This window comes from Triturus cristatus, chromosome 10, assembly GCF_964204655.1.
Source record: "Triturus cristatus chromosome 10, aTriCri1.1, whole genome shotgun sequence".
Taxonomy (NCBI): Eukaryota; Metazoa; Chordata; class Amphibia; order Caudata; family Salamandridae; genus Triturus; species Triturus cristatus.
Window position 1 is genome coordinate 311,740,784 of NC_140593.1, and position 19,104 is coordinate 311,759,887.

Below are 19,104 nucleotides of genomic sequence, written 5' to 3' on the forward strand. Positions count from 1 at the left end.
TTTTAAACGCTAATATACTTGCAAACACTACGCACCCACCCGAAATAGGTACCCAGTGCGGTCACACCGTTCGCACCGCCCTAACCTGCTCAAGGTTCATGTGACCTCAGTGACAGAATCACAGTGACTGGATCACTGTTGCTCTAGGGTGTGCTACTTCGTAGGCCTGCCCGCAAGACTGGAGATGAACTTCAGTATGGATTGTGGTGGACAGGCCTTCAAGGTTAACTCACAATTGACACCACTAGGGTACACTTGCTTGTGCTAAGACATCAAGCCTTCTAAGGTCTAGTGGGGCCTTATAAGGTCTAGCATGGGAATATGCTCCCTTAGTAGAGTGGTCTGGTGGACTGGTCATGAAGGCTGAACCCAGTTCCAAATTCGACAGCTCTGGCCATAGTGCCACATCCTCTCCCCCGCTGAACACCATACTGCCCCACTGAGAGAAACTCGCACTGCCTTCAGCAACAACCTAATTGTGCCCGCTATAAACACTTGGATGTGGCTCAATTCAAATTATGCACTTGATAAGAGTAATATGCTGCCTAAAACAAAAAAGTTAAAGGAAATACTCATAGGGAATGCAAGATTTAGTAAAGCATGTGAAATGTAAGCAGAAACAACATGGTTACCTTAACGATCTCTCACTCACTATTCAGAAATTAGCGAGTGGTTTTACCTGAAAAGTTAAGGACATGACTACAGGGCCCTGAAGGGAACCGTTTCAATGTCCATTGCTTATATCCTTACAAAACGTAAGCAGTATGGTTTAAAAAGACCACATCCATGAACACAGAACCATGGTACACATTTTGGTTTCCAATCCACCCAGGTATTGCAGTCCCTCCAGGAATGGTACACTTTCCCACCTGGGGACAACAATGCTGTTCAAAGAAAGACTAGAAAACAAAAGTAGCGCTTCACTGGCAAACTCTGTAAAGTGAGGCAGATGTATTTGGATGTGAATAAAACCAATCTGGCCACTTTGCAACCACTCTGTCTTGCTTTATTTAGTTATGTATTTATTTTTCATATTTAAAACCTATTTCTCTCCATCCCGCTGCACTTTGAAATAGAAAAATGTCAGAAAAAGGGCATTTCCCGCAAGAGTGTTTTTCTTTTTTGGATCCATTTCACAGGGAAGCAACTAAATGAAAGAAGGAAAGAGAGGTTGTGAACCGTTTCTTCAAATTACGGTTTTCAGTAAGTGAGGAGCAAGACAGAAAGAGAGGGAATTATAGGAAGAGGGGGGGGGGGAGACAGCTGCCAGCACAAAAAAGAAGAGGACATTGCCCGAGTCCTATTCCTTCTCTGCCCGTCCCCCGAACGTCCACGAAAGCAAGCCGAGCCTTATCTGAATGCGTTTGTCCGCCCCCCAAATAGTGCCGCCCGGGGAGGACCGCCCCCACTGCCCCCCCCCCCCCTAGCTACGCCACTGTCCAGGGGCCCCCTCCAGCACTGTGTACAGACGGGCCTGAGAGCATCTCACTGGGTCTGGAGCATGGGTGAGCCCTCCATGCAATTTGCAGTTGGGTCCCCTGTAAGTTTTGTTGCGCCACTGATGTTAATATGAGTCAAGTTCAGGAAGTGTGTTTCCGGCGTGTATGTGGCACTACCGTTTATGCAGGCTTGCACAACACAGGACAGTTCACAAGTTGTTATGTTTTTTAGCCTTCAGTAGTTTAGTTTTGCTGCCACTGTATGGCTAGGGCATCTGCTGTCTGAAACTGCACACTTAACATTACTTTTACAGGGGCCAGATTTACCACTTATTCATTACCACTTGTTTCCGCAAATGCTGTGCTGTGCGAAAAGAGGAGAAGAGGAAAGCGCCAAATTTTCAGAAATAGGGCACTCTCCTCTCCTTTCCCTAGCCCAGATGCGGTGCGCCACGGAGACATCTTTGTGCCATAGTACAAAGGTGTCTCTGTGAGTGTAGCATAGGTTTTGCACTGGAAAGCTATCCTTCCAGTACAAAATACCATGCTTAGCCTAACTTTAACCCTTTTCCCTCTTTGTATGTGTGCTGTAAAGTGCAGCACACGCACGAAGTCGGAAAAGGAAGGAGAAATGAACGCATTTCTCATTCCTTGCACCCACTTCAAAAGGGCACAGTTTTCTGATGCTAAACCCCGTCTACTTTATTTAGTAAATAGGGTTTAGTGTCAGAAACCTTGGGTGGTTGCACAGGAATGCCCATGCACCACCCATGGTACGCCACCTTGGCGCTAAGGAATGCAAAGCAGCGCTATGTGCAGCTTTGCCTTACTTTCACGTATTAAATTGGAAAAAAATAATTTGCTGACTTGCAGCACTTTTGTGATGTAAACACGGCATAAAATCTTATTAAATCTCCCCCTAGGTGTGGTTCTTGACCATGAAAGCACCAATGGAGCTGCAGATTGGAGAGTTCTTGCTGCAGTCGAGTCACTCGCACCCTTCATCCATGGAGTTAGGTTAGAAACCCCTCCTCTTTAGGTCTACGTCTACCTTCCTTTCAGATAGCTTATCAGACTGATAAAGAGATATGGGTTGGCAGTTCGGGCTGGACAGTTCCCAAAAGGAGCAGGGTCAAGACTGATTTGCATATGGCTGGGTCTAAACTGGGGTGGCATGGTGCACAAAAGAGGAATGGATTCAACCCAGATCTATCGACTGAGGGTGGATGTTTGATTTGTTCCGCCTTCCGTCCATCATTTTTGTGTCTTTTGCTTTCTCGCCGGAAGTGCGCTGGGTATGCCCAGATGTGGGTCACGGGCTCATCGTGCCACTGGATTCATGATAGCCTGGTTGATGAGGGATGATACACCTAAATCGGTCCCAGGATGCTAGTTTCTGGTGCAGGGAGTACCTGGCCTAGCAGTTCGGGCTGGACTGTTCCCATGAGGCATAGGGTCAAGATTGATTTGCATATGGATGGGTCTAAACAGGTGTGGCATGGTGAGCAAAAGAACAATGGATTTAACCCAGAACTCTTGACTGGGGGCGAATATGTGATTTGTTCTGCATTCTGTTCACCATTTGTGTGTCTTTTGCTCTGGTTTTACCAGCAATGAGGCTCTGTGCCTCATTGTCTGCTGCCACTGGCTCGCACATCTCTTTTCCATCATCACTGGCCTTTAGGGAAAGGAGGTGGATAGTCTGCAGACATTACTTCACATCACAGCTGGCAAGTTTGCTCAGTCAGATTACATTAAAATGTTTACACTGCCATTGCTTCTAAACGCACATGCCAATATGGAGCCCATGAACGTCCACAGCTAGTCGAACGTCTCATGGAAAAGTGAGTCGCGCGCAGCAGCACGTGAGAAAAACCTTGACAACAATAGCACTGCTCTTATCTACATGCCTCGAGCAGGCTGCCGCAAGGGAGGAGAATGAGGTCACACGAAATCCCAACTTTCCGCAGACATTTCTGCTCTGCGTTAGATGGCTCTTTAATCAAATCAGCTCAGTATATTGGTAAGTGAATCTTGATCAGATCTTGCACTTTTCATTCTAGCCAGGCTCCTCCTGTTTTTCTCCCCTGGCCTGAAGTTTGGGTGCGCCGTATAACCCTCAAACATGCCATCTTCCTCCTGATTTATTTGTTGGAGGGGTAGCTCGTAGGTGAATCATGAATAATTTTGTGGAAATTCCCTCTGGGCTCCTTGATATTGCCTGACCAGGACAAGGTCTATTTGTTAGCCTTCGGCATGTCCTCTTCATAGGTAGACTCAATGTGTTGCCTTGTGCTTTGATCCGGTAATATCTGCACAGAACTGTATTCAAAAGAGGTGTCTGACCGGACATGTGCTGAAGGGGCCTCCAGGTCCTTTCTTCCACAGCACACATCTTGGGATGAGGGATGCTGCACATGTGATGGGAGCAGAGCGCCGATTTGTTACCACCATCAAATTCTGGGCAAGATGCTAGGGATATTGCAGTGATCTCGGTGATATTCACATTGGCCTCTTGCATGAGTTTATCCCTTGGCAAGTGTGACGGATCTTGAACCCTCTTCTTGTCTCTTGCACTCTTCTCCTGGAGGTGCAGATCAGCAAACAGTCCACAGGATGTGCTGGCCTTCACAACTTCTTTGAACCGATCCTTTTTGTTACTCTTCATTGCCGGGCTCACTTGTTTTCAATAGTTGCCACTTCCTGCGCATGCTCTGTTTGCTGTATGTTGTGTCAGTGTCTTGTCCAATCGATCTTGAAGATCTTCCTTTTCGTCACCGATAAATCTCACCCATCCCTCGGAAAAAGCCCCTTTCGGTTGCTGCTTGGGAGAGACCAGCATGCTGAGCTTCTCCTATTTGTGCTCAGCAGCAGCTGACACTTGTAGTGAGCGCAGGAGCCCCGAGGCTTGGTCGAGATGCTGTGCCACAGCAATGAGTTCAACAGCTTTGGTCTCACTAGACTTGAACACTGACCAAAACCCGCCGCCAAACACTCATGGCATGCCCCACAAGTCTTGTCATGTGATGCCGTGTTTATTTTTTTCTGCGATCTCTATTCACTAGAGCCATCTTTTTTCTCCTCCACGCCTTTCCTTATCCTAATCTTATTTTTCTACACCTTTCCATATTTTTTTCCCAGTCTGGTGCCCATCCTCTGTACCCCGCCGTCAGCTGGTGGGTGTTCATTGCCTCTCTGGACACCTGCCTTACTTTGAAGTTGATAAGGTTTCTTTGAGAAGAGCAACCAGTCCTTCGCTCGCTCTCTTGTATTCTCTCTCACACACTCTTCCCACCTCTCTCATGTGTTTGACTTCAGGTCTTTGAGCAGTTTCTTCCCTGTCCCTTTTCAAGGTTTCTGTCCCTCAATCCCACGCTCTTCTCCTATCCTTGGTGTCCCCTGCGTACACAAGCGCTCCCTCTTTATGCGTCCGTCGCCTGCTCTCCCTTTCTCTCTCTCTCTCTCTCTCTCTCACACACTGTATTCTCCTCTGTCTGGACTTCATTCACCACTTCATACACAAACTATACCTCTCTGTCTTCCTATCTGTGCAGCTCTCACCCCTATATACCATGCCACATAATTCCACTACACAAACCCATTCCACACCACACAATTTCACCACTAACAATTCCAATCCAACCCACATACATCCACTCCAAACCAAAACACATGGGTAAAAGACATAGTCATTTACAAGCCAATAGCGCTAACTCTCCCTAATGCGAGACCTAGTGCCATTGTTAATGCTCTCTTTTATATTATTATTGCAAAGTGCTAATAGGATAATTGAGGCAGGTTGCTGCACGACTACATTTCCCATCACACCAGGCGCCTTCCACTCTCCGTCTCTCGGCATGTAGGGCGATTCTGCAGGGAGCTAGATATTGATGTATTCTAGGATGTGGTTCTGCATGTGGATGAGAAGGGAGGTGCTTGAATTCACTTAGCCCAAGCCAGCCACCCAATGCAGTAAAAGCACAGGAATCCTAATGGAAACCAGTGGAACACAATGCAGCAGAGGCGGCAGTGAGGAGGCGCACGTTTAGGGGGAGATTCCGGGCACACGAGAGCGTGAAATCTCGCCTTTTCGGGGGCATGTGGAGCCCTCGGTGATGCTGGACGCCAGCAGCGCGCACCACTAGCCATGCAGACGCAACGCTTCGGGATCACGATGCTGTGTGTTTTAGGGGTCTTGGTTTACTCCAGCTGCCAGTACCTCCAGGCAGGTAAGTTTACAGTGCTGCAGCAGCCGTGCTTTCCAGCGGCGCGGGTTTCTTGCAGAGGGATGCCTGGGCAACGCGCTGGGATGCTGGGGAGGCGCAGCAGCATCCTCGGCTCGGGCAGACGCGGAGATGAGATGCGGCCCCCGGCGACCAGGCTGGACCTAGTAGCCCCATCGCGCGGGGGGCGGGTGGATCTCCCACTGCCCCTGATGGATGTCTAACGTCCGGCTTTGCCTCCCTGCAGGAGACGCCTTGCTGGCAGGGACGCGAAGGAGGGACCCGGACAGGTTTTCGGACCGCGAGGATGTGATCCCGCTGCGCCTGGTGTACCGCACGGCCGACGACAGCCAGACCCAGCACGGCGCCCTCAACACCCGGGTCCAAGGGGGGCCCGCAGAGCAGGTAACGGGACACTGGGAGTGCACGGGCTTTAGATCGGGAAATGCGGTCGGGCCGGGCTGCACGGCGGCGCAGCTAGCCCCAGGTGACAGGAACCGCAAGGCCTTGGGCCCGCCCCCTGCTAGGTGCAGCCAGACGCGCGCTCCAGCCGCTCTCCTACCTGCCCGTCCGAGCTCCTTGGCTCTGAGAGGGTCCCTCCCCCACAGAGAGGGCCACTACTTCACTGCATTGTGTCCCTTACAAAAATCGCCGCTGCTTAATCTTGGTTGGCAGAGCAACCACCGTGTTTCTGGGGAAGCCTCTATGTTAAAGCCAGCAAATGTCACTGGATGTTTTGGGAGCTTTCACGAGGATGCCACAAAAGTACCACTGAGCCCCTATGGAAAAATATGTTCTTGCGCTAGCGTAGGGCGTTTGAGAGCGAGTGTCTCATTCCAGAGTCCTAATTTTGGCCTCCTTCTGACTGGGCTCGGTCATTCCGCCCAATAATTGCTGATTAGTCCGCAGGCTCGAGGACCTTAACTCCACTTTAGTAGAGCAACACTTGATATTGAGCATATGACAATTGTAATAAAGCACCATATGTTCGGAAATTAGCACTGGGCATACCATTACAGCATCATGAGCTCAGTATCACAATTGTGCGCCCCCATATTTTAAGAAAATATTTTAGTAAAGTACCACTTGTTCAAAACCTGACATTGTGTATACCGGCACTTTAGTAATGCACCACTTTTCCAGAACTTAAAATTGTGTGTACCCACTTTTAATAAAGCATCACTTGTTCAGCACTGAACACTGTTCATACCCCACTTTAATAAAGCACAGTGTTGACAGAACTTAACATTGTTGTCCCCACCCAGACTTTAAGAAATTACAGAATGTTCAGAACATCAGGTGCGACTGGGTGCATACCTGCACTTCAGTAAAGGAGCACTTGGTTAAAACTTAACATTGTGTACACCCGATTTCAATAAAGCATCACTGGTTCAGAACTGGACATTGAGTATACCCCACTTTAACAATGCATAAAATGTATGGAATTTAACGTTGTGCGCACACAGACTTTAAGAAATGACAGCATGTTCAGTACTTCACATGTGCATACCTACACTTTAAGCACCACTGGTTTAAAACTTAACATTGTGTATACCGCACTTTCATAAAGTACTATGCGTTCACAGCTGAACATTGTGCATTCCCCACTTTAATAAAGCAAGAATTGTTCAGAACTGACATAACATTGTATGTACCTGCAATTTAGTAAAGTTCCATATGTTCAAAACTGACTGTTTCTTATGTCCCGCTTTAAGGGGTATATTATTCCGGGTTTTCAGGACGCGCAGTGACCCAGTGCTATAGAGGCCCATACATGTGCACTAGCGATCATTCGAGTTTGCCTCAAAAACATCTATATGTAGCTATTTATGTGACACACAATTCACGAAAATATTATTATTTACTCAAAACTGAAAACAACATCTAACTAAACCCTCATTTTATTCACATGAAATTACGTATTCATAACATTGTTGCAATCATAAGATCTAAGCTAATCTTGTTCCATAAATACAATGTTCTCTTGAAAATGATCTGGTTCTTGGTAGTACTGTTTTAGCTCGTGCATGGGTTATATTAATTTCCAATTTTTGGATCATATGATCGAGGTGTAAAGTACCTTATGGATTTGTGTTATAGAGAGAGAAATACTACAAACATAAATAAACATCTCTCAGATGTTAAACTGTAATGTGGGAATAACCTTTACTGAGGATCTATTTTGAAGGCATGCCATCCCCCCAGGTAGAAATAGGACATAGGGTGAATTTATTTAGATTTCCCCTTTCCAGGACAGAAGTTTGTTTGGCAAAGTCAGCAACGTTAGGAGAAAGTAGCGGTCGATTTACCACATCAGAAATCTCTTAAAAATGAACAAATGACGTCTTGAGGAAGTGGGTATGACTGCGAATTATGTCAGTTGTTTCATTGTTTTAGAAATATTACTGTATACAATGATTCTGTGACCCCAAACTAACAATTTTGCATAAATCAGATAATCAAACACTGAAGTAGTACCACCAGGTAGTGCATACTTCTAAATTACCCATTAAACAATATTAGTTTGAATGTTAGGAAAGTAACATTTTTATGGTTCAATCATTTTTATATCAATAACATGATGAACTAGTAAGTTATGGTTCTTAATTCTGACTGAATAGCCGTAATAATATTTGCACTCATGTGGGGTACCCAATGTCTATATGCACAACGTGTCTAGAGCTGTACTTTGTATACGCTCATCACTTAAAAAGCAACTTGATTTCAGAATGTATCATTATGTATAGCGCACGTTAATTAACCAACATGTTTTCAGAACTTTACATTGGTTATGCCTCCTATTTAATAATGTAGAGCGTGCTCAGAACTTCCATTGTGTATACCCCCAGTTTAATAAAGAAAAGATTATACTGTGTATAGCCCTTCTAAACAAAGAACTGTATGACCAGAACATCACAGTGTAAAATCCTTGTTTAATAAAACACATAGGGCCTGATTCACTAAAAAAGTAATACGCTTTCATTCGTAGGTTTACGTCCCTGCGTGGCTTAGTGCTGTTGTAGTTTGTTGTGTTTTAAGTGTTTAAATATGAGTCATATTGGATAGCGGCCAGAATGGTGAGAGCGGAGTGATGTATCATTTAATGCCTGATAAGAGTGTACAGTTGGCTAGAACCCATGGAGGTCTGTGCGGAGCATTGTGCGCATCCTATCTACTGTCCTCAAGTTCTGTTTAAAGCATTGTTTGATGCTATTGAAACATGGGGATGTGGCGATCTGGATTGATTTCACTGTTGTTAAGTAATTTCGAAAGCGACCACGCGCTGCATCTCAGCATATAGTGCATCCGAAACTGTTCAACTATTTATGAGTTATGCATTTGCCTCCTAGTTGTAAAACAATGGTCATAAATGATTGAGCAGATGTTAGTGATTAGCTCTTGCATATTGAACATGGGTCATTTTTGTGAATACTGGTGTCAAGAAGGGGGGCACTACTTTATGTGGGTGCCCTAACATAGGTCATGTGCTCTCTAATGTGCCTTATTCATAAGGGTGGGAGCATTACCTCATGTTAGGGTAAGATGGGTGACATTCTTCAAGGCTGATGGGCTTTCAATGTGTGGCTGTCTCGAGATGGGTAATATTGGTTGGGTGACCTGATGAAGGTGCCCTGAGACGTCATGTTCTCTGAGATGTCATATTCATAAAGGCTGATGTACTACCGTATGCGAATGCCAGAGACGGCCATACTTGTAAAGGCTAATGTTATGTGAGTTTTCTGTGATGGGTCATGTATAAACATTTCTGTGCTAATGTGTTGGTGATACTCTGATATGGGTCAATTCATAGGGGATGGAGTATTACCTCATGGTGGGGATAGAAATGGGTCACATTCTTAAAGGCCGGTGTGCTAACATGATGCGAGAGCCGTGAGATGGGTCATGTTGATCAAGACCGGTATACTTACATGATGTGGATGCCCTGTGATAGGTTTTGTACGCTGAGGTGGGGTCTATGCATAAAAGCTGGTGTACTAAGGCGATGCAGGTTCTCTGAGATGGGTCTTGTGCCCTGAAATGGGTCATAGTCATTGAGGCTAGTGTACTAACATGACGCGCTGCCCTGACTGCCATGTTCTGTATACTAAAGAGAGACTAGTAACATGTTCCTAGTTTAGTTTTTTGGCTACATACAGATCTAATTGTCTAAAGTCCTCGTGCCACCAGTTCTTCAAATAGTGTAGTAAGAGGTACGGAAAGAGACTTGGATTTGGGGCAGCCCCCTTAATCAATTGACTTTCATATGTTTTTTCTTAATGGTTTGCCATTGCTTGTATAGGCTGTCCATCAAGGTTCTGGCATTTAGTGGATGGTAGGTTACATTGTCCCATTTATGTTCCTATCAAATTTTGGTGATGGGGCATCGATTAGCTTTTCTTTAAAATTGCAGGTGCAAAATGACAAGCAGCTTGCAATTCAGAGCCAATGTGTTGCCTTTGATGTGCTTACTTTGCTGGAATAATAATATTTAACATTTTAATTGTTAATTTTTTTAATGAAGCGCCTTCTGTTTAGTTGAGTTTGCTTGTCATAAAGACAATACTAGTCAGTTGTCACTCTTGCGTATTCATTTGTTAGGTCTCGCCTGACCCAGCGCATGCGCTGGTCTGGCAAGACTTATTGAGAGGGCTCCAAAAAGTGCTACCAGGACAGCCTAGAGCTACAGTGCATGTGCGCGGGCGCGCGCGCCGCGTTTTACCGCGATTACTTTCACTTTCGGCCGCACGGCCGCTTTGATGTTTGATCGTGATCGCGATCGTGATCACTTTCGCGGCCGCAGGGCCGCTTTGCATAGCCAATAGGTCTCGCTTTTGGGACCTTATAAGTATTTAGTTACGCAACTGTTGCATGGCTAAACACTTATAAGGTCCCAAGGCGAGACCTATTGGCTATGCCAATGCTTGTTTTTCTTTGGTGTTATAACATGTTGAAGTTACTACTTTTTTTAACACAAAGTACTGAATCGTGTGCTAGTAGGCTTTCTTAAACATGCAATAAAAATACTGGCCCTTTGTCAAAGTATCTACTGTGCAATATTTTGCTGTGTACGCTCTTTAAGTTCACCATTTACAATGGCAACTTTATTTTCTCATTTCTTTTCATGGTCGAAGAATTTACAAATCCATAGGAGTTCAACTTAAAGTATAAAGAGTCTGTTCAAAATCAGTACCTGGGGAGATGTAAGGAAATAAGAATTGATGGTGTTGATCTACAAACAGTTGTGTGATACTCCCCGGTATCAACAACCAGGTGTTTGGAGCCATACTTGTGCTGGGTAGAAAATTAATTTCAGTGGCATTTGCTAACATTTTTCAGGTTAAATATCGTAAATCTTAAGGTGGCAAAAAAACTGGCACTGTGATTTACCCCCATATAGATGCAATAACATTACAAAACAAAGCACACCACTGTGTTATGTTCTGCCCTCTGTATCAAGGTCCACATCAATGTTTTTTGGCCCCAATATGGCATAGCTCAAAGATCAGAAATAACCATCTGGGATTAGAACTGTTGTAAAGTTTTACTACTTTAGAGATTTGTTACGCTAGTTTAATTTTTAAAAAAGTAGCTTTAACCATTAGGAAACGTTGTGACGAGATAAACGTTTGAATAAATGTACGGATGACTAATATATATCTCTGATAGGTTTGGCACTAGTCACTTTATTAACTTGTATGTATTCGTCCATTGATTATTATTCTATTTATAAGACAGAGATTTTTCTTTTAAATTGGAAACTTTGATGTCTTTTATGCTTTTCTTTGTACATTTCATGAATGAACGGAGGCTTTTATTCATATGATTTATCACTCAATCAATCTGTATTTGTATGGCGCTACTTGTCAACTGTGAGGGTATCCAGGTGCTGGGCTGCAGGGCTCAGTCAGAAAGCCAGGTCTTGAGACCCTTCTTGAAATTCATCAGCAAGGGTGATGTCTGTAGTTGGAGGGGAAGGCCGTTCCAGGGCTTGGAGGCGAGATAGGAGAAGCAACGGCCTCCACTGTGGCTTCGGCAGATACGTGGTGTCTGAGCTAGGGTGGCAGAACAAAGGTTTCTTGATGGTTGGTGGAAGTTCAGGCGGTGGTTGATGTATGCTGGTCCTAGGCCATGGAGGACTTTGTAGATGTGTGTCAACATCTTCAATTGGCAAGGGAGCCAGTGGATGTTTCTGAGGTGTGGGGTGATGTGGGTCCATTTGGGCATGTTGAAGATGAGTCTGGTTGCTGAGTTCTGTATCGTCTGTAGTCTCTTCATGAGTTTGGTGGTGGTTTCTGTATGCAGTGCAGTGCCGTAGTCCACCCGGCTGGTGACTAGGGCTTGAGTGATGGTTTTACTTGTGCCGAGGTGTAGCCATTTGAAGGCGCTTTGGAGCATGAGGAGTGAGTGGAAGCAAGCAGAGGAGCCTGCGTTGATCTTTTGCTTCAAGGTGAGCGTGCTGCCCGAATGATGCTGAGGGTGCAAGCGTGTTCTGTCACTGTTGTAGTGGGTCCAAGTTTGGTGGACCACCAGGTGTTATTCCAGGGAGAGGTGTTGTTACCAAAGATCAGCACTTCGGTCTTGTCAGTGTTGAGCTTCAGACAGTTGGTCTTCATCCAGTCGGTGATGTTCTTCATGCAGTTGTGGAAGTTGGACTTCGTGTTGGAGGGGTCTGCTGAGAGTGAGTGGATGAGCTGGATGTCATTGGAATAGGACATGATGTTGAGGTCGTGGGTTCTGAAGATGTCGGCTAGAGGTGTCCGGTAGGTGTTGAAGAGGGTGAGGCTGAAGTATGAACCTTGAAGGATGCCTCAGATGATGCTTTTGGGTTCTGAGGTGAAGGGAGGCTGGTTCTCTGTCTTTGTCCCATGAGGAATAATGTGATCCAACTGTTGGCATCTCCCTAGATCCCGATGTGGTGGGGTCTCTTGATAAGTTTGTGGTGGAATATGCTGTTGAACGCTGCAGAAAGGTCGAGGAGGATCAGGGCAGCTGATTCTCCTCTGTCGAGTAGGGTTCAGATGATGTCAGTGGCGGCAATCAGGTCGGTCTCGGTGCTGCGGTTAGCAAGGAAATCGGATTGGGAGGTGTCAAGCAGTTTGTTTCTCTCCAGGTGTTCAGTGAACTCCTGGTTGATGGGCTTCTGGAGGACTTTGTGGGGGAAAGGGAGCAGTTAAATGGGGCAGTAGTTCTGGAGTTCGCTGGGGTTGATTGGAAGGTTTCTTGAAGCGAGGTCTGACTTCTGAGTGTTTCCAAGTGTCAGAAAGGTGGCTGAGGTGATGAATGCTGGTGAGGATAAGGGTGAGTTGTCAGCTTATATCCTGCCTCTGAGGTTGAAGGGGTGGTGGGGCAGGGGTCTCTGCGTGCTCCTGGGTCGATGGAGTTCATGATGTCTGTGGTGTTCTGAATGGTGAACTGTTCCCATGCGGTGAGTGCCTGACCGTGTGAGGCTTCCATTGGCGCAAGGTCAGTGGGTTAGGATTCAAAGTTCTAGAAGGTGGAGGATATCTTGTTGTGAAAATGGTCAGCTAGAGCCTCACTTAGTTCCCTGCGATCGAGGGATTGTGCTCTCAGTGGCAGATGGCAAGGAAAACTCTCTGACGATGCTGAAGAGTTCCTTGGTGTGGTTGGTGCTTGCTTTGATGTGATTTGCCAGGGCTTCTTTATTCACGTCTTTATGTCAGTGGTGGTATTTATTAAGGTCTGACTTGAAGAGGGCTCTGTCTGTGGTGTCTCTGCTGGTGAGCCATCTTTTCTCCAGTTGTTTGCAGCCGTGTTTCATTGCCCTGAGTTCTGGTGTTTACCAGCTGGCTTGTTTGGTGAACCTGCGGGTCTTGGCTTGTTTGATGGGGCAACTCCGTCGGCAGCGTTGGTGATCCAGTTGGTGAAGTCCCGGACGGCTTGTTCACAGTTGGTTGTGGGATCGGACTGGGTGTCGAGGGCGTCCATCCATTGTGTCTGTGTCTATTTGTTCCAGCTGCGGGAGGAGGCATTGGGGAAGCTGGTGGCAGTGCATGGTGACCCTGCGATGGCGAAGTGGATGATGAAGTGGTCGGTCCAGCTGAGTTTTGTGGCATGGCTGTAATGCACCAATATGGCACTACAGGCACTTCGCAGTGGAGGGGAAGGTGTAAATCTTGTGAGAAAGGGGAGGCAGAAAGTACAGTCCTTAAGGCGGAGAAGTACCAAACAAGGTTCTCAAAGATCAAAGTCCTTCCTTCAAAATTCAAATTTTCAAGGATTTCCAAACCAACGTTCTAAGGGGGAAAAAGCTTCCTTGCTTATCAGAGCTCTCAGACCTAACCTATATGACCTACTATACCATACACAAACTACAATATCTCCTTACCATACATATCTTTCATACTAACCTACTGTACTAAACCTACCATAGCTTACCTACCAATTAATATATAAAATAACATATATAACATAGTTAAGCTACCAACCAACCTACCATACCTACCTACCACACCTCTGCTACCATATCTAACAAACCATTTCTCACTACCATATCCAAACATAACCTTAGGAGCCTTGCACACCTACCATACCTAAAAGGCAAACCTATTGTACCAAGCATAGCTAATCTACCATACCGTACCTAACTCTGCATCAGCAATATACATCTATATCTATATCTATATCTATCTATATATATATATATATATATATATATATAGATATATATATCCAAGAAGCAAAGCAGAATTGCTTTTGGGCAAGGGGAGCTGCATGTTTGCAGCTCCCTGTGCCCAAAAGCAATGCAGGCTCCAGCATGAGGCAGGGTGCCGGCTGGGACTGCGGGGGCATTGGGGCCCCCCCCCCGGTCCCCAACATTGAGGGCCGGCCCAGGGGAGGGGGGCCACTCGGCATGCCTCCCCTTGAATTTAATTATTTTTGAGGACCTCAGGACACACATGGACTTCATCCACCGAGCAGCAGTGTGCCAGGAGGCGCGTTTGCAGATAGGTGCAAAAAAGGGGGCATGGCCTCGGACCTCTCTCAGCAATCCAGCTGTGCGGGGCTTACTGGAGGTACCTGGTGGGCTAATTGGCCCCCAGGGACCCTCAGGAGGCAAGAGGACTTCATCCCCCAACCAAGAGCGCGCCTGGAGGCACGTTTGCAGAGTGGTGGACAAAGGGGGCGTGGCCTGTGTCCACCTATCCGAAATCCCACTATCTGGGGCATCCTGGAGGTATCAGGTAGGCTAGTTGGTCCTTAAGGACCCCCAGCAGCGAAGTGGACTTTAATTCCCATCCAAGAACTCGCCCGGGAGTGCGCTTGCAGAGTGGTGGGGAAAGGGGGCATGGCCTGCTATGAAAACTTAGCACTGCTGCTGTGTGGGGCTTACTGGAGGTAATAGGAGGGGTAGTTGGCCCCCAAGGTTGTCCTTGGGGGCCACCTATCCCTCCTGTTACCTCCACTAAGTCCAACACAGTGGGATTGCTAAGAGGTCTTCGGAGGCCACACGCCCCCTTTCTCCACCACTCTGTAAACATGCCTCCTGGCACAGTACTGGTTGGGGGAGGAAGTCCACTTTACTCCTGAGTGATTTTGAGGGCTAAGAAGCCCTCCTGGTACCTCCTGTAAGTCCTATGCAGCAGAAGTCCTGAGCGCTGGTTGGAGGCCCATCCCTCTTTCTCCACCACTCTGCAAATGTGACTACCAGTTAAAGAAGCATTTGTAATTCAACAGGACTCGCATTTGCAAGAGTTAGAGCTATTGGCGTTGTAAATGTGAACATTTTTTACTGATGTCATCAGCAGTGCATTGCAGGGGCGCGAGTTATACTTAGCTCAACTAACTATAACAGCCGAATTTCTCTGGTTTTGTACGAGTGAAATGTCCAACTAACTATAAAGTCCTTGAAATCTGTGTTTTTGTCAGTGAATAGATATATATATATCACACCTGTCCGGATGTGGCAGGCTTGTGAAAAAGAAGAAAGATATAGTTTTTTTTTTTTAACATGTTTTTATTGACATTTTATATTTACTGTGACATTTTGCAACATGTGACAGGGTATCCATCAACAAATCCTGAACTTCAGAATAAATGCATTGATCGTCGTGCAGTTATTAGTCCAATGCCACGCCTGTGTGGACGTGATCCTGTGTAAAATGTCTGAACGGAACTGGGGTGGATTCGAACTGGGGAGGGATGGGGGAAGTCCATGTAGTTTTTTTGGGTACTGGCGTCGTAGGTGGTTGCGGGATAATACATGCCCTTACGGACTGTGGGTCCACGTACTTCTATGGGCCGGCAGCCGAGGGGGACAGATGGGATCGTGGTTGGCCTGGCATCAAGGTCCGAACGTTCAGTGGGACGTATAGCATAGTGCTGAGCAACTACCGACTGCCTGTATGTGTTATGTGAGAGGGACTGGTGTCTGTGATCGCCGTCTGCGTCTGCAGTTGTGTGTCGTGCGGTGTGTCAGGGCCGCCTTCCGGGTCAGTACGGGTCAGTGATTGTGTGAAGCGGTTCAGCAGGATAGCCCAATCTAGGGATATGGGGTGTTTGCGCATCCCCTTTACCTCTTCTTCCCGTAACGTCTCCTCTTCCGCTAATGCCCATTTTTCAACTGCCCCCTCCCAAGCAGCAACCGGGGGCCCTGTGGGAGACCGCCAATGCATAGCAATGTTGCGTTTGGCTAGTAAAATGGCCAGTGAGGCAAATCTGAGGGGTACTTTGTGCCGCTTTCTTTTCTGGTAGATACCCAATGCACAGACGTCCCAAGTGTTCAAATACGTGAGTCCAGTGAGATCCCCGAGGTACTTGTGGATGTGGTGCCAGTAGGAGTGTAGTGTAGGGCAGCTCCAAAACATGTGCTGAAAATCTGCCGCTTGTGAGCGGCATCTAGGGCACAAGAATTGTGTGTCGGGATAGAAGCATTGGAGGCGTACTGGCGTCAAGTATGCTCTATGGAGGATGTAGAATTGTATATTCTTGAAGCGCGCATTTCGAGAAACCTTCTTGGGGTGTTCGAGAGCTTTTTCCCATTCCTTTTCATGTAGTGAGCAGAAGAAAGTTATAGTTACGTTTAATTTGATAACATTTGAGAAGAATGCAAGAATGCTTCCTTGTTAAATTTGAAATAGTTGTTTGCAATGTGTGAATCCTGGAAATTATTTAACCCTGTCATTAAAGTAGCACAACCTACACATACTAATAAAATACCTTTCATATCCTAACCTTTCGCACTATAATGCAAACTTATATTCATACACCATCTTGTAAACTATCAGGCTACAAACAAAGTCCTTAACAATGACATAAGGCTACACACACCAATACTCTGGCAACAACCACTGCGTACCTCAAAAAATTAACATTAAACACGTGATGCCACAGTTCAGTCAACTTCAACCCTTACTAACACTTCAAACATACTTTATGAAATAACTAACAAACTAAAAAATTAGGCAACAGATTTCTACTAACACTGTTCCACTGCTCGCTATCTACTTTAGTAATGTTATGCGACTGTACAATTACACTATTTGCACTATTAATCTAAACAAATGCATAACCACTATTAATAAAAGAAAACAAACTTTGCTTTCAAATACATTTAAAAGTCATACAATTCCATGCTATTATTTTTATTCTAATGGTGTCAATACATATGTGTATACTGCAATACAAATTTGCTGTAAACTTATTAAAAATATAACACAATGTCTTTCTCTTTCAACAAATCCAATAAAGACTACATGTTACATAAATAGCAAGCCATACCTTTTGGCGTTGCCAATGATTGTTGATTGTGTATTTTGCCATGATATGTTATTCAGCACCAAGATCTCCCAAGGGATTAAGTGCACATTACACACGCACGTTATGGTGAATGTAAATAACATTTAGCTTTGCTGTGAATGACATGCAATCCTCTGTTCATGAAGGAATAAAAAGTACCTAGCAGAATAATTTTGTTTTAGTTAGGAATTGCTGCAAAATATAAATAAAATAGTCTAGAAACCACAAAACCTTTAAATATGTTATAGTTTTTTTATGCACAAATGTAGCAAATCTTGAAAACAATTACCAAGCAATGATAAACACATCGCAATACATAGTGTGATGCTTTTTGTTATTTGATAGGGTGACCTTTGAGAATTACTGTTGCACTGGGCACACCGATGATTGAGAGTAGACAAAGCAACCAGTTAAAGAGTTAGGGTGACCAGTGAATAAGGTCTAGTAACCAGTGAAGAAAGTAAAGTCACAAAGAAATAATGAATAGTAAACAATAAAATGAATTGTGGTGGCCCGTAAATGAGATTTATGACAAGTGAACCAAGTAGGGCAACCATTTCAGGAGTTGACCTTTGAACAAGGCAGTTGGGATGTAAATAAGACAGCCTGGCCTGTGAAGAGGGCAGTGAGACCAGTGTGCGAGTCAGCAGGGCCAGAGAACAGTTATAAGAAAATAGAAACATTTAGAAATATACATTTTTTGATTTTCAATAAACACTCATGCACACAAACACATGTATGACTTGATTTTGATTAAGTGCTCACAATAACAGGTTTGTTAAGAATAAGCGTTCTTATATTTCTATTGACTATCTCAGTAGTACATGGACTGGACCAGAAGGGGATGACATTCTACCTCCCTTATGGATGATGCTTTGAGCGCAATAAATGGATGGAGGGGAAGGTCAGTTAAGATTCCCAAAAGCCTGGACTGCAAAGGCATGGAATGCCCCATACAGGACAGTCAGAAGGGATTCACGTGGATTCCACCGTTTTACATCCTGCTGGATATCACATTTTTGCATTTTGTTGGAACGTCCCACCGACCACTAGTCTTCAGTGCCAGATTTATGAGTAATAAAGGAGTAAAAGGCATACGATGTAATTGTGTTCTGAACGCTAAGATCTACTGTGTTGCTCGGAGCCAGAGCTTTCACCTACCGCAAATTATCTTTGAAAATGGCATTGCTGATTCTCCTGCAAGCACACATTGCGGAGAGGGGTGGCAGTCCAGGAAGCTCAACGGTTATCGAGGTGCTGGCCTCTGAGCTTTCTTTCCCCCAAAAGCACGGGGTCTATAGCAAATATAAGCAATAATTGATATAATCAGTTTGTAACCAGCAATTAGTGTATACTGCTGAGGACTAAAAGGAAGACCACTTGACAATTCAGTCAATTAAGAACGTGTCCACTTTCAAGCAATAGAAAGAACTAGAAATTGAATTGGCTTCTTCTGAGGATCCAGGTTTTAGATCTGAATTGCTTAAAGTTAGGTTGTGCTTTTTTTATAACTCTTTAATGCCTTAAGAGAGAAGGCAGGATGTGCATTGGATAGTGCCCATGGTGGATAACTATTGTGCTCATTGCTTCTGGTACTTAGGAAACAGTTCCTCCAGCAACTAGAGCTGACGTTAGAACCTTCCCAGAAGCTACATGTCTTGTATTTGAAAAAAATGTCAAAAAAG

The 19,104-nt window shown here is 45.2% G+C and overlaps 1 protein-coding gene across 3 annotated transcripts in view; it reads left to right on the forward strand.

Moving 5' to 3' along the window:
- The first annotated feature begins 5,379 nt into the window (after positions 1 to 5,379).
- Positions 5,380 to 19,104, forward strand: part of ADAM22 (ADAM metallopeptidase domain 22) — a 1,168,071-nt gene continuing 1,154,346 nt past the window's right edge. For all 3 annotated transcript variants that reach the window (XM_085631338.1, XM_085631339.1, XM_085631337.1), the window contains exons 1-2: positions 5,380 to 5,668; positions 5,910 to 6,067. In XM_085631338.1, coding sequence (XP_085487464.1) covers positions 5,587 to 5,668; positions 5,910 to 6,067 — 240 coding nt within the window. In that variant the 5' untranslated portion in view covers positions 5,380 to 5,586. The remainder of the gene's footprint in view (positions 5,669 to 5,909; positions 6,068 to 19,104) is intronic.